At 41.0% G+C, this 16,836-nt stretch overlaps 1 protein-coding gene across 1 annotated transcript in view; it reads left to right on the top strand.

The window, feature by feature from the left end:
• LOC138959550 (glutamate receptor ionotropic, NMDA 2B-like) overlaps positions 1-15,777 on the top strand; it is a gene marked incomplete at its 5' end in the record, with an annotated part of 45,675 nt that extends 29,898 nt beyond the window's left edge. The window contains 12 exon segments of the mRNA XM_070331070.1: positions 172-364; positions 1,115-1,250; positions 2,177-2,394; positions 3,016-3,148; positions 3,405-3,591; positions 7,711-7,836; positions 9,765-9,985; positions 11,158-11,318; positions 12,374-12,561; positions 12,940-13,178; positions 13,492-13,661; positions 15,240-15,777. Of these exon segments, the coding sequence (XP_070187171.1) occupies positions 172-364; positions 1,115-1,250; positions 2,177-2,394; positions 3,016-3,148; positions 3,405-3,591; positions 7,711-7,836; positions 9,765-9,985; positions 11,158-11,318; positions 12,374-12,561; positions 12,940-13,178; positions 13,492-13,661; positions 15,240-15,570 (2,303 nt within the window).
• Between the last annotated feature and the right edge of the window lie 1,059 nt (positions 15,778-16,836).

Below are 16,836 nucleotides of genomic sequence, written 5' to 3'. Positions count from 1 at the left end.
TCTGAATTACAAAGACAGACATACAATTTGTACCACACATGAATGTGTGCAGGTCTGATGTACAACCAGAAACAGGAAGCAATGCAACAAAGTGCGCCGTGCATGCCGAAAGACGATTGTCTGAATTACAAAGACAGACATACAATTTGTACCACACATCAATGTGTGCAGGTCTGATGTACAACCATGAGCTGGAGGCAATGAAGCGTGCCCTGCGGACAGCCGTGAAGATCTGGTTCACTGCCTTGCTGGCCATGTCCCAGAGACCAGCTAACATCCACCAGACCATTACCTTTCCTCAGCCACGCTCTTGCAACCAGTCCGACATCGACCTCATGTGGAAAGACGGCAGAAAAATGTACAAGTGAGTGTGAGATAATGGATATTTAGGATGCATTGGAAGTGGCCCATAAGTTAACCTAGACAGCTTTAATTGCGAGTTGGAATACGTATATGGTGTTTAAAAAACCAACAACCTTACGTTGATTTAAATTTTCAGTACGAGTGCAGGATACCGACACAACTGCATATATATATATAGTTTTTCCTCCTTTTTGAAAAAGCCAATAAGTTAGGTTTTACGATACTCATCAGCTTAAAGCATCTTCAGAAGCACGTTGTATCGTTAGCAGAGAAAGTGCACATGTACAAGGCGAATTCCGAAAAAAACAAACTGTGTCGGGTTGTGTATTGGTTGTGGAAGAGTGCATTTCCCTCGTTTTGCCTTGCTCTTCCATGTAAACACTGAGGCAAGCTACAAGTGATATTGTAGGCTTGCCTCAGTGTTCATATAGAAACAAGGGACACGAAACAATTTCACAACGAATAAAAACACGACAGAGTTATTTCCAAAAATCTTCTATTGATCTGAAACCACGAGTAATGGGTCTCTGGATTATGCAGTGTGGGCAAACCTCTATGTAATTAGACACCAAAGAAGGTTGAACGATGGCAGAACAATTTCCAAGCGTGTTTATCACGTATATTTGGTGAGAATGATCATTTAGATTAGTTGCCAAATCACTAGCAAAAAAATATATCTGACGGTTCAAATCGTTGGCTAAAAAATCAAGAGACAATTTAAAATGTTCAAAAGATGATATTTTTGTTTCAGTTACTTGCAGAATATCCGACTACCCCGTGAGCCCCAGTTACAGTTTGACGGCAACGGTACATTACGCCAGACCGAGCTCATCATTATCAACTGCCAGTGGCACGACAATAGGCCAAATGCAAAGAAATGGCAAGAGGTAGGAAGCGCGCGCACAGACAGACAGACATACAGACAAACAGACACACACACACACACACATAGACGCACGCACGCACGCACGCACGCACGCACGCACGCACGCACGCACGCACGCACGCACGCACGCACGCACGCACACACACACACAAACGCGCGCGCGCACGTTCGCACATACACACACAAACGCGCGCACGCATGCACGCACACGCACGAACGAACAGAATCAATCAGTACAAATAAACGTCTTGTTCTATTTTTGTGTGATGACTTTATTCAAGTTGTTTTGTTGCTGCTGTTGTGATTGATTTTCCCCCCGTTTAATACAGGTAACATATGTGTGCAAGCTGAAATGCTAACGAGCATTGTTAAACACAGGCAAAATTGAATTAACAGTGGATTACGTTTCTGTGCATACTTTAACATTACCTTTTCTGTCTTCAGAGCATGTAATCACCTCCTCACAGACATTTACATAAATTAATCCCATTTCAGTTGGTATTTATCCTGATCAAGGATCTGCTTTCCTAATAAAACGGTATAACGTTGACCAACGTTTTCAAGATTCAAATCCGCTGAGCCACATTTCAAGTTTGTGTTTATGCGTTAACCTCCTTTGGGGCATAGAGGAGGACTGCTATCTTTCAAACAAGACACAATTTGATCACCTCTGCCTCTGGATAATAATGAGCTAGCTATTGATACAACATTCCCAATTTACATTTTTGCCTCCAGATATCAAAGTACAGATAGAAAACAGGACTGAGCAGAAACATAATCATATGGAATAAAAACCAGGATATTGGGATTGATTTGTTCTGAAAATTTGAACATTCGAACTCAAAGGAAACTCATCACCTTATCCGAGACAGTACTTCACTTTCTCCGCAATGTTCTCACCAAAAACTTGTCAAATTCTACATTCAGGTAGGGCGTTGGATGCGTCACGGTCTGGTGATGCGTGATATCGTGTGGCCGGGAGGGGCGGCCATCCCCCCATCAGGGATGCCTGCACGCGCGTTCCTCCGCATCGCCACTCTGGAGGAAAAGCCCTACGTCATGTACATTAACCCGAACCCTTACGGCAAGTGCTCCGACCACGCCGTCCACTGCCGTATTTATGAACGGGATAACAAGAAGCGAAGGTGATTGTGTGTGTGAGGGGAATGGGAAGGTGTGTGTGTGTGTGTGGGGGGGGGAAGGTGGTGTTTCAAGATGTTGAGTTGGTGTTGCTACAATACTTTATTTATACCAACGAAATCAAGCAAGCAAGCAACAAAGAAAGAAAGAAACAAACAGACAACCAAACAAACACTAAAACAAAAACAAAAACAAAAACAATCAAACAAACAAACAAACAAACAAACACACAAACAAGCACACAAACACACAAGCAAACACACATACAAACTATGCTCTTGCTTGCCTATTTGATGTAAGGGACGTCAGCTTTTAAAAGTCCAGCGGATGCTTTACCTTTCTGAACAACCTGAACAGTGAAACATGTTCATGTGTACACGTACTAAAGCCAGCTCTAAACGTAATGGTAATCTGGGTTGCTCACTGACTTATTAAGGGTATAGAAAACGAAAAGAAATACTCCATTTAAAGCATACGTTACTCGCACAGAACGCCCGGGAGAGAATTTAAGTTTGAAGCCCTCATGGCAGAACCATTAGGGGCATGCGAGACGGGAAACCCCGGTTTTGTATAAAGAAAACCCTCTTTATCCCATTTAAACTATATATGAATTACCTTTGTTTCAGGCTGTCCAACACAACCATTCCGATGTGCTGTGTGGGTCTCAGTATAGACTTGCTACGTGTCTTCAGTCGTGAGCTCAACTTTGACTTTGACTTGCACGAGGTGGAGGACGGCATGTGGGGAGCCGTGGACAAGGTTAGATACCTCAGACGTTCCTATTCAAGGTTAAGTAAGCCCGAAGTTGACTTCGCGAAAACTTTCTATTAGGGAAACCTCAAAGAACTATATTATTTTGCCTTGCCTTACGTTACTTTACCCTACCTTACCTTACATTCTATACCTCCCCTTGTATAGGAACAGGTATTTGGAAACGAAAATAATGAAATAATAGCCACACATCAGTAATTCTTCATGTAACATTATCTACAATCTTCATGTTTTACGTGTCCAGGCAACAGGGCGGTGGAATGGACCAATCAGAATGCTGATTGACCGGGAAACTGACATGGTTATTACTTCGCTCAAAATCAACCCGGACAGAGCCAAGGCCGTACGGTTTTCTGTTCCTTTTCTGGAGACCGGAATTACCATAGTGGTCTCCCTTAGGGAGGGCGCCATTTCACCAACAGCCTTTCTAGGTAACGTATAATTATGTGCTTTGTGTTTTGTGCTCACTATGCTGTGCTGTTTTCTTTTGCTAGCTACAATGTAGAGTATTGATCTAAGGTATGTAGTTGACCAAGAGAGGGTAAGAATCGAAAAAGGAGGTTTGGGAAGAGGAGCTAATGGGTTTTCTCCGCACAAGGGGTTCAAAGGACTTTAAGCTATGAGAAGAAGATTTTGAAAAGTTGCCGAGATCGAGATTTTTTATCTTCGCACAATGTTATCAGGCTCTCAAGCCATTGGGAAATAGGAAGCACACCAAAGCAAACGTGCGTTAACCGAAACCTCAACAGAATAGCAAAATCTGAGATACAGCAGAGATAAAAACAAATTTTCCCACCCATGCCCTGTTTATATACACATGTCAGAACGCGCACGCTTTTCTTTCTACAAAATAAAATCACCACAACAGACAAACCAAAAGAAAGTCGAGCCTTGTGTTGACTGAATGTTTAGCATCCTTACATACTTAAGTGTGTATTTGATCATAAATGATTGATCAAAGACAATAATTCACACATTTGTTTCTCTATAGTACAGTGCAGTGCTTTAAACGACTTTTGTTTGGCCTATAGTCATTTAGTGAAGATAGCAAAAAGATTGTTCTACAGCATTGATGATTAACCGAGTCCTTTGGAACTAAAAGGACTATAATCAGCGTATATAGTCCATTGTGTGAAAAAGATCATACCCACAGTAAAACCTCGGCTTAAAGCTTTGTCCTCAAAAAGAAGGGCTCAGTATGAAGACCTTGATTGCTACTTGACATTGCAAACATCTGACAAACTAAAAAAAAATTGACATTGTTTTCTTGTTCTAATCGCATTTTGAAGTGATTGCCTTAAGGGTACGGGCAAAAGCTAGCAATTGCTGTACATTTGAAACAAAGCTCATGACTCCGATGAAACGAAGATATTTCAAGAAGTACTGGTGCCCACCAAGGGTTTTAAAATAATGCGTCCTCTCCATGTATATAATTATTGGCATGTGAACCACTAAAGGTCTGTCCGGAGTTCTAGTCTCCATGAGGTATAATAGTATCAGTTCTTTGACTTGAGCACAAAGCAAAACTCAACCGTCTGTCGGATTCTGTGCAGAATGGGAAGTTTGTGCTATTTGATTTCGTTTGTGACAGCTTTGTGAATCTGTGAAATGATTTCAAACCAAAATGTCTCTTGTCACAGGAAGCAGCAAGGCTGTTGCTTTTTACATTTAGTCAAGTTTTGACTAAATGTTTTAACATAGAGGGGGAATCGAGACGAGGGTCGTTGTGTGTGTGTGTGTGTGTGTGTGTGTGTGTGTGTGTGTGTGTGTGTGTGTGTGTGTGTGTGTGTGTGTGTGTGTGTGTGTGTGTGTGCGTGTGTGTGTGTAGAGCGATTCAGAGTAAACTACAGGACCGATCTTTGTGAAATTTGACATAAGAGTTCCTGGGTATGATATCCCCGGATTTTTTTCATTTTTTCAATAAATGTCTTTGATGACGTCATATCTGGCTTTTTGTAAAAGTTGAGGCGGCACTGTCACACCCTCATTTTTCAATCAAATTGATTGAAATTTTGGCCAAGCAATCTTCGACGAAGGCCGGACTTCGGTATTGCATTTCAGCTTGGTGACTTAAAAATTAATTTATGACTTTGGTCATTACAAATCTGAAAATTGTAAAAAAAATAAATTGTTTATCAAACGATCCAAATTTACGTTCATCTTATTTTCCATCATTTTCTGATTCCAAAAACATATAAATATGTTATATTTGGATTAAAAACAAGCTCTGAAAATTAAAAAAATTAAAAATTATGATCAAAATTAAATTTTTGAAATCAATTCAAAAACACTTTCATCTTATTCCTTGTCGGTTCCTGATTCCAAAAACATATAGATATGATATGTTTGGATTAAAAACACGCTCAGAAAGTTAAAACGAAGAGAGGTACACTAAAGCGTGCTATGAAGCACAGCGCAACCGCTACCGCGCCAAACAGGCTCGTCACTTTCACTGCCTTTTGCACTGGTGGCGGACTACGTTCAATTTCATTTTGTGAGTTCCACAGCTTGACTAAATGTAGTAATTTCGCCTTACGCGACTTGTTGGTATGTGTTTTAGTGGAGGGATGCACTCATTCAATGCTGCAGAACCCAGGACAGATCTATGATGATTGCCATCATTGTTTACACAGGAAGGAAATTATGTGCAATATTTATTATGCCCCCTTCATTCTCCTCGTTATCTATGCTGTTTGAATGACACCTTTACCTAGAACGGTCAAAGTATAAAGTCTCGAGATTTGTTTTCAGAGCCGTTTGATCTGACGTCATGGCTGCTGATCCTGATGTTGTGTATTCATGTGGTGGCGCTAGGGGTCTATACCTTCGAATGGTTCAGCCCTTCCGGTCTTGATAAGGGGAACAAAGCGAAAGGTAGACAGTTGGAAGTCGCCTACCTTGCTCAAGGCTTATTTTCCTCCCGAAGTCATCGATGTTGTCTGACTTAACTTTTCTTCGAGTCATGTATTTAATGGGATTTTTCTTCATAAATGTTGACATGTTTTTTATTGCCATGACTTTCAAGAAACGGGCTGTGCCTGTTCTTTTCACTTGGTGTGTTAGTATTAAATGACCAACGAAAACTCAGGTTGGCAAATTCAAAAACGCAAGGTTATTATTAGCATTTCTGATGACGTGTCTGACAGTGCATAGACGGCCAGAGGGTAAAGACAATCGAAGCAATTCGTTTTAAGTAAGCCGGTAATATTATTGTAAGTAAACGAAATGTATATATATTGTTTGATTAAAACGTATTGAATGTTGTCTTTTAAAGGTAATATAATCAAAGTACCACAAACACATTTCATCACTATTTTGTGTTGGTGCACATACCTTCTTTAGTTTAAAGAGGTTTATGTTCAGCACAGGTTGAAATGTCATACAATAAAGTAACTGAGATAAATGGAAAAGAGGCTGATTTTAGGTATAATGCATCGTTGATTATCAGAGAGAGTATACACGATATAACTGTCTTTTTAGTACACCACTGATTTTAGTTTTGCAAAAGATAATTGCTTGTTGTACAAAATATACCTGTTTCCTATTGTATTACGCACAATATTCTCATGTCAACCTGAATTTTCACTTGTAAATTTTCTTTGTGTCATATCTTGCTTGCTTTTCTTAAAACAATGTTTGTGTTGTAAAGTACTTGCCTATGACATCGTCGGACAAAATGTATAGCACAGACAGTTTTGAGATTTGTTGGGATTTTTCCCCTTGTGTTCGGACTAAAGAGAACTGTTTATTTTTCTATTTTCTAATGCTGTGATTTAAAAAAAAATCTGATACAACATTTTTATTCTTTTGTCATTTATCTACAAGGTTGGAATTATCATCATCATTCTGATTTACTATTGAAAGTACAAGTCGTAGTCGTCGTCATCATCATCATCATCATCATCATCATCATCATCATCATCATCATCATCATCATCATCATCATCATCATCATCATCATCATCATCATCATCATCATCATCATCATCATCATCATCATCATCATCATCATCATCATCATCATCATCATCATCATCATCAGTATGCACACCAATGAACACCTAATAAGTTCAAAACACGCAGGTCACTGAAACAAAAGAAAGATGCATCTTAGTTCAATAACCGAAGGTAACTGCGTTCCTTTCAAAACCCCATGCAGCCCATACTGTTCGTGTTGTTCACATCAACATACATCTTCTTTTGTATCGAATAGTAAAGGATTTAAAGGAACCTCATCTGAAAATCGACTTCTGGTCAGTGCATGAAGGCTATTTTTCTTTCGATGAACACCGATAGATTAAACAGAGTAAAAGTCGAAAACAATTATGAAACAGGTAGACTGTTATCATAGATTTGCAAGATTACAAGAAGAAAAGAAGAAAACGTTAAAAAAAACTTTGAAATTGTGTTTGACTGAATATTTTTTTCAGTGTTTACCTTTCTTCTGCACCTGCAAAAAGATGTGTTGTGTTTGTTGTTTTCGCTAATCAATGTGCTGTAAATGTGACATTTTTCTTCTTTTTTGTCTTTTTCTCTCTGTTGGCTTACAGAACCGTACGACTACCCTTCCTGGTGTCTTATACTGGTCTTTAGCGTGCACGCCACGGGAGCGTCCATTTTCATTTTTGAATGGCTCAGTCCATTCGGTCTGAACCGTGGAAAAACGTTCTACCCAGGTAACTAAGGTAATTTAAGGAGTGAGTGATGCTAATGCCAAACAAACCCTGATGCATCTTTAAACCCAAGCTTTTCCCTTGTATTTCCCTCTCGCTTTCATTTGTCCTTGTCAGTCAGAGGCTACACTTTTGTAGAAGTGATGGATTTGCTTAGACTTAGAACCTGTTAGCAATTTCATTTGTCTTACTTTGTCGCCAAGTTAGTAGACTACACTTTTAGAGGTGATGAACTTTCTTAGGCTTAGAACATGCGGGCAGTTGCATTTGTCTTACTTTGTCTTCGAGGTTTCAGACGATACTTCGGAGAAGGGATAACTTTTCTCAGGCTTGATTATCACCCGTTGCATTCGTCTTACTTAACCTTCAAGTGTGCTGACTATAACCTTTGTAGAAGTGATGATTTTTTTGAATTCTTAGACTTAGAACTTATAAACACTTTCTTGATCAGCATATTTTACCAGTATGAAAAATTCGTCACTGCACAAAGCTAGTTCTTTCCTAGAAGTGATGAATTTTCTACGTAGATTATGGAACCTATACGAATCTTGCTTGTTGCCTATGAGAGTCTTGCTTTGAATATGTTAAGCCTTAATTTGGAGATTCTAAATAATTACTTATGTTTTTTAACAATATAAAAATCATGCCACAGAATGCGTTCTAATCATCAAACAGGATTTACCCTGCGTGAATAAAAAGAAAGTTGAACATTTCTGGGTTCATTGATGCATCCAATTGTCGATGGACCTTATTAATCTTCAATACAAGTGAAAGCTGACTTTGAAAGAATTCAGTTAAACATCAAATCAGTAAAATAAGATACAATGCTAGGACCACCTTCTTGATTGAGACAACAACACTCTAATACCATTGTAAAAAGTTTCTCTATGCCTTTTGTTCTTTTAGGGAGTACATGGAGGTATTTTCTTGTTGATTTTGCATTTCCTTGTCGATTTTTGCATGTTTTCTTTTGGATTAACTCACATAGCTAATTGTTTATTTTCGCACAAATTGCATCTTGTTTTCACCCTGCAAAAGTGTGTATTTCGTATATTGTAGCATTAACAAAATCATATCCTTTCTCAATGTTGCATTAATGCACACACGAAACCGTCTAAGAAGCCATGTTTAACTGTCAACACAATAACATTATAATCGATATGTTTGATTTTTTAAACTGATTTGATTCTATGATTAATACCGACATTCTCTGAGGAAGTCGGTTCTAGTGTATTGTAATAATATTTGTAGTATTGATAGATACTTTTAATGATTAACGCGCACAAGTACGAATTTGTCGAATTTTTGAATTGCAGTTGATGGATAACTATTTGTATCAATAACACATCTCTTTGATTTCTCATTTTTTCATTGGAAGCATTGTGTTTGCATTCCAAGAAAAATGTTATATTTATCAACTGACATTCTTGTCCCATTAAGTCATTTTGTATTCAGCCTATTAAGGGCAGTAAATGAACCAAAATGTATCATGGCATTCGGCAAAATGCATGATTGACTTACTTCCATTTCATAATGCAAAGAAACGCCACTCATATGCGATTACTTTCAATATTACTTAAATGGATTACATGATTGAACGAATAGATGAATGAACTAATGTATGCATGAACTTATGAATTAATGAGCTGATGAACGAACGAAGTGATAAATGAATTAACTGATTAATGAATGAATGAATAAATGAATGAACGAATGAAGGGACGAATGACTGTATGAATAAACGCCATTTTCGATAACGCGTAAACATCTCACGCGTTAAGTTTGTGAAAAGATGAAGCAATAGACAGTACATCCTATACGAAATGGCATTAAACCCAATCTTTCACACCACCACTATGAACACACCCACCTCATTTCCCACGCCCTTAACAGAAGGAATCAATAGAGCCAAATCAACCTTGACCTTGCAGACCACAAGTTCTCGCTCTTCCGCTCGTTCTGGATGATCTGGGCTATGCTCTTCAGCGCTGCCGTGGACACGGATGGCCCCAAGGGCACCTCCAGTCGGTTCCTGGCCAACATCTGGGCGCTCTTCGCCCTCGTCTTCCTGGCCTCCTACACCGCCAACCTCGCCGCCTTCATGATCACCAAGGAAGAGTACTACGACCTCACCGGCATTCAGGACTGGAGGGTGAGTTGTAGACTGTGTGTGTTTGAGGGGCGGGGGTGGAAGGTGGGGTGGGAGTTCGGGTTGGGGTGTGTGTGGGTGGTATGTGTGTGTGTGTGTGTGTGCGTGCGTGTGTGTGTGTGTGTATGTGTGTGTGTGTGTGTGTGTGTGTGTGTGTGTGTGTGCGAGTGCGTGTGTGTGTGTGTGTGTGTGTGTGTGAACTTGCATATCACCTAGGAAGAGTACCCCGACCTTACTGGCATTTTAGTCTGGAGGCCGGTCAGTCGATCATGGAGATTTGAAGGTTCTATGCATGTGGGAGTATTAGTTGGTATGTGTAGGCTTTTGTGGAAACTCTGCCATGATATGTCTTGGTACCAAGGGAAAGAAAAGGTTGTTGGTGCTGGCTGTATTGCCGATTTCTTCTTGACAGCTGATTGATTATTTTTTCAGTTTTGGGCTACATTTACGATGATGCGCCTCAAATGTGAATAGTGTTTTTTTAACAGCAAGCCGAGAAGAAAACAGAGAATGAGATCGATGCTGAACTCTCGCATGATCCCTAGGTTCTCGAGACAAGAATCAACAACAAAGAAACAAACCTCACCCCAATGTGTCAGAATATAGTGTGGAACCAGGTTGAGGAGGAGAGATAAACAAGGCCAAAGACTGAAGAAGCCACGAAGCGAGGGTGTTATTTTGAAAACAATCTATAGGGGGGCAATAAGTGGGCCTGTGGTTATTGTTTTCGCTTGTTCTTTTGCAGACACGTACTATCATCTTCGAACTGTCAAAAAATAAGAAGCACAGAAAGCAGATTTTGTTTCCGCAATGTAGAACTAGCATATTTGAACAGATTAAATTATATTTATAGCCTGTCTTTTTCCTGTTTTACTCTCAGGTTACTGCTGCGAATGCATAGTATATTCTGATTGCTTGTAATATGTTTGTCATTGTATGTGTTTATGTGTGCGGACCATGCCACACTACCGTGTCGAGAAAATGAGTTTATGCATTTCAGTTGGTGTTTCGTTTGTGTTTTAAATTTTCACATGCATTTTTAATTTCTTTGTCACTGTTTTAATGTATTCATGTACCCACCTAATGTTTGTTTTTTCAAATCGCCGTAATCTCTTGTGAGAAGGGGTAATTAATAAATATTCACTATTATTATATAAAGATCCTTGGTGTTCCAGTTGCAAAACCCTACCCACATGAAGCCTCCGTTCAAATACGCTACGATTCCTGAGGGCAGCACAGAGACCAACATCCGTAACAACCACCCCACCATGTACACCTACATGAAGCCTTACAACAAGCCCAGTGTCGGCCTGGGAATCGAGGCGGTCAAGACCGGGTAAGATGACCATCATTGACGATAGTTTATCAATCAATCAATCAATATGAGGCTTATATCGCGCGTATTCCATGGGTACAGTTCTAAGCGCAGGGATTTATTTATTTTATTTTATTTATTTTAATTTTTATTTTATGCAATTTATATCGCGCACATATTCAAGGCGCAGGGATTTATTTATGCCGTGTGAGATGGAATTTTTTTACACAATACATCACGCATTCACATTGGCCAGCAGATCGCAGCCATTTCGGCGCATATCCTACTTTTCACGGCCTATTATTCCAAGTCACACGTGTATTTTGGTGGACATTTTTATCTATGCCTATACAATGTTGCCAGGAAAGACCCTTTTGTCAATCGTGGGATTTTTAACGTGCACACCCCAATGTAATGTACACGAAGGGACATCGGTTTTTCGTCTTATCCGAAAGACTAGCACTTGAACCCACCACCTAGGTTAGGAAAGGGGAGAGAAAATTGCTAACTCCCTGACCCAGGGTCGAACTCGCAACCTCTCGCTTCCGAGCGCAAGTGCGTTACCACTCGGCCACCCAGTCCTGTTTAACAGAAAGATGCAAATAAGAAGGTCATACAATATACACAGATGACCCAATACAAACAAACAAACAAACTCAACAAACAATCAAGGGGAAAAAAACCCACACAAACTATCTAACAAGCAAGCAAACAAATAACCATACAAACAACTAAACTAACGACCAATCATACACACAGATACACAGACACACAAACAGACAGACACATACACACACACACACACCCACACACACACACACACACACACACACACACACACACACACACACACACACACACACACACACACACACACATAGAGGAACAAGCAATCAAAGAAACAAACAAAAAACAAACAAAAAAACAAACAAACAAGCAAACAAACAAACACTACAAATCACAACGACAAACACTTCAACCAAGCATTATATACAACTTTCCCCGTCTGTCATGAACAAATTAAAGAGCATTTCTTGGTAATAGAGTCTTGAGTGTAAGTTCTCTGTTTGCTTCAGGGAGATCATGGCGTTCATCTATGATGCCACTGTGCTGGAGTATTACGTGGGTAAAGACCCTGGCTGTCGGCTGCGTACTGTGGGCAACTGGTACGCCATGACTGGCTATGGCGTGGCTTTCCCGCCCGGCAATAACAACCCCTGGATTGAGAAGATCAACAAAGTCATTTTTCAGCTTTTGGAAAACGGTGAGCCTTTTGGTTGAAGGATAAGTTAGTCGAAATGGGTGTCAGCAGGGAGCGGATGTTAGCGGGGGGTGGGGGGGGGGGGGGGGGGGGGGGGGGGGGGTGGGGATAGTTACCATCGGTTGGACATAACGGATGTCTGTGTCCGTGGAATTTCTGGTCTCAGCAACAAAGTATGAAAAGGAGCGATTTTGCATGAATTCTCTACTTAAAAATAGTGGGAGTGAAGTAGTCGTTGGAGAACGCAGGTTCGATATCTACAACTGCATTAAAAAGGTCTGAGATGGTGGATGGGGTATGCAAGTTGATGACAGTGTTACATGACAATGCATGGTTGTACTGGATAACTTGCAACGACCCGCTACTTTCATTGACACACAGGGGAGATGGAGAGGCTCCAAAAGTTCTGGCTGGCAGGAGCCTGCTATTTCGAGAAGGACAAGAAGGGGGTGTCCAACAAGACGCTGGGCATCCTCAACTTCACCAGTGCCTTCATCCTGCTGGGCGGGGGTGTTCTCCTCAGCCTCGTCCTCCTCGTGCTCGAGTGCTTCTATTTCCGCTTTGGACGACGCTACCTGAGGCGCTTCAACAGTTGCCAGTTTTGCAATTTAGTAAGCCTGGTGCGTGTTGGCTGTTGGGATAGGTGCACGGTATGTGTGTGTGTGTGTGTGTGTGTGTGTGTGTGTGTGTTGTAGTTTGCAGTTGTGGTTTGCTCGCTGTGTTTGTGTTAGTGTGTTTGTGGGTGGTGGTGGATGAGCATGGAGTTGGGAAGGGGTGGGGGGGGGGGGAGTGTGTGATCACCCATGGTCCAGTTGCATCTCATTAATCTTACATGAGGGAGTTAACGCGTCAAGAACTAATTTCACATAAACCTCCTTATAACTCTTACAACTTTTTCCGTTCATGACCAACTTTTTGTCTTCCTCGTGCCAGAGCCTGGGCAAGTCCCTGTCAATAGAGGACACGGGCCAGGCGGTAGTCCAGCAGCAGCAGCAGCAGCAGAAGCGGTGCCGTGACCAGGTGTGTGACACGCAGATCTGGCGTCTCAAGCACCAGCTCGACCTTGCCATGCTCAAGATTGAGAACCTCCAGAACCAGATCAGGTAAGTGGCACAGTGGTTAGAGCTCGTGCCTCTCACGCCGTTCGTCGTACTTTCGATCCCCATCCGGGGCGAATAAGACTACCAGATTTTTACATGCGCTGTCCAGTCTTATACCCACCTGGAAAAAGGTACCTGTCCCTATTTAGGTCCGGGGAAGGCAAAAGCAGCGAGGAAGAGGAGTGGGCACCGTCTTTATAAAGCTGGCCTGAGAGTAGTTGAGATCTCTAACATATCGGTCCCCCTACGACCAAAATGTTTATGGGGCTACCTTTATCTTTACCTACTCTGACAATTTGCTCAAAATTGTAGAAAAAACGGCCCTTTGTTGGGTTTTTCCCAGCGCGACCGGATGTCGGCTAGCCTCACTTAGATTGTTGATGACTGATCCCGGGTTTTCAGTGTTGATGGTTTAGACAGACTGACATATGTCTGTATGTTGCTTCACGCAATTTGTTGTTTGTTTTGGGTGAAACAAAAACAACAACAACAAAAACAACAAACTCGGTAGAAACACTGACATCGGATCTTGGGGTTCAAAAGAAAGTGCTTTGTTTGAGTTTGTATCAAATTTAAGTTTTCAGTAAAAATAAAAAAATTGATCAGATTACATCGTTGGTTTGAATCGGTTACAAGATTGTTACTTTACTGGCAGGAGGAATGAGAATGTCGTGGATTTCAGCAGACAATATTTTAACCAGTGTTCTGGAGAGAGAAAATACTGTGAAGAAAAGTTTCTTGACGAAGAGGAGCAACCTCACACCTTCAATTATAATGCTTACTTCCCTTCTATTGATTAGAATCGCCGGCAGAAGTGAAGCGAGTATGCGGCGTAACCGTCCGGGCTGTAAAGGTGTTAGCGAGTATAGATTTTCTGTCAAATTCTGAAGCTGCAATGACCGAGTTACTATGAACGGATTTTGGTCACCGCTTCAACTAACGTGCAGGGAAAACAAATTCATTTTCTCCCTTGATCTAATAAAACAAGAACACTGTGTTTTTGGTGATCTGAAGTGTCAATTCGCAATGCAATCAGTTGTTGTTTTCGTGTTATTCTGATTTTTTTCCCCAGTAGCAAAGACAATTGCATGCATTTGCTAGATCACAGATTTTAGTTCCCAAATTCCAAAAGGGATTGTACAGAGACATTTCCAGTTTATCATTGCAGGCGTGTCTTAATCACAGTACAGCGAATGTTCCCCTGACTTCCTTAGGTCCAAATCGCCAGAAAACTTAATTAAAATGGTGTTGTAGATACTCTATATTCAACAGTCGAATAACAGATCGTTCAAACGCTTATATGTTAAGGTGTTCCTGCTTATGGCAACATAATAACTAGTCATAGACCTAATTGTCTAGCTCTTTGAAACAGGTTGTTTTCTGGGTAGGTATATAGTCCGACTAAGGGACCAGTGTCGGACAACCGCTGGTCACTCAGCCAGATTATACCTCTTTAAGCATGTTACATTTTGCCATTGTCTAGCTTCAGGGAGGTTATTCTGCTGACTAAAAACAAATGAAAAAATATGACACTGGTGGCTTGAACCGCATTATTGTTCTCTTCTGTTCTCTGTTCTACAGCAGTACTGCCACCAGCACCACACAGCCAGACATCACGCGACAGCTGGCGTACCAGGATTCCGACTACTCACGGTACAACGGGGCGGCACGCAGACACACAGCGCGCGACATCTTTTCTGAAACGGACCGCCTCCTCACCGAAGACAACTGTGATTCGCGCTCGGAAGGGGGCGGGACCAGACGTATTCGCCGGTCGCCTAGCTACACGTGTGCAGTGGGCGGAGACTTGTTGAGTGACGGGCAGAGACTGTCCAATAAGAGTCGTCATCTGGAGGGGAAGATGTATGTGGGCGTGGACTCTTCTGGCAACAGCAGCGAGAGTGTTTTGTGACAGTGAAAAATGACCTGAGAATTGGCAAATTATTGAATGCGGACATGTTTTCTGAAGTGAAAAGCTTGTGTCGACTGTGGTGTCTTGTTTTCGGGAAGCCTCTTTCCAACTTTCATTATGGACATGTGTCTGAAGTGAGAGCTTTTTTTCTACGTGTGTATGCTTTTTTTTCTTTCTGTGTATGTGTGTGTGCTATTTCAATGTCGTTGGGGGGGGGGGGGGGGGTGGGGGGGGGGGGGTCGGGGCTCGGAGGAGGTACTTTTATCTGTCCAACATTTAATATAGACATGTTTCAGAAAAAACAATCTGTTTTGTCTATGTGGTTTTGTTTGAGGATAAACTCTTATCTGCCCAAAGTGTACGTGTGATGTTTGCTGTCTTTAACGATGATTTGTACAAACGTATGGTTTGACACTGCACAGTGAGAATCAGGGATTCTTTCTGTCAGCAATTCTTGTGCAATATATTGTGAAGATTGTAGATATGTGCATTAATGTAATACTTATTTTTTGTGTGCATATGCATGTGGTTAAGGATTAGTTCTACGCACGGAGGGTGATATCGCAGCAGCAGATTGAATCTTGAACGTCAAAGCCAGCCAAATCGGTCTTGATAATAATAATAATAATAATAATAATAATAAATAACTTTTCTATAGCGCGAGTCCCATCAATGAAGGAATAAGGGACGTAACCGAATAGTTACCCAGTAATCGTATTGCAGAATACAATTTGAAGTGGGAGAATTTGGCCAAGTTTGGGTCAATTTGAATCATAGAGAAACATTACATTTGTGTTATTGTTACCAGTTCTGTCTTATATCGGGTTCAAACTCTGTTTTTCGAACTGTTTCGAATATTGTCGATGTACAAAACAGCCAAGCAGTGTCAAGTACGTTCGTTTCATAGTTCCTTCTGTCCTACGACTACTGGGTTATGCCCCTTAATCAATCAGTATCAAGGCCAGTTTATTTTGCGTACACTCGTATTACGTATACAATCTTCCTGGCAGGAATGACTTGCTTAAACGTAGTGTTTGAGGCAAGTACAGATTCCTATGCGTCTGACAGTTAGGATTGTTAAAACAGAATGTTGTGGGCAAGTTCCATCTGCATAAAATATTCGCGGACTGAAAGGTGAATGCCTTATATCAGATTAATATTTGCTGTCCTGTGTTTATGATATTCTGTGAGAGAAATTGAAGGAAATTATTTCAAAGATCAGACAGGATCATAAGTCAGAGCGCTGTAAGGGTGTTAGTCGCAAGA

Source organism: Littorina saxatilis, linkage group LG2 (assembly GCF_037325665.1).
Source record: "Littorina saxatilis isolate snail1 linkage group LG2, US_GU_Lsax_2.0, whole genome shotgun sequence".
NCBI lineage: Eukaryota > Metazoa > Mollusca > Gastropoda > Littorinimorpha > Littorinidae > Littorina > Littorina saxatilis.
Note: the sequence above shows the minus strand (reverse complement) of the source record. Positions and strands in the feature narration are given on the sequence as shown.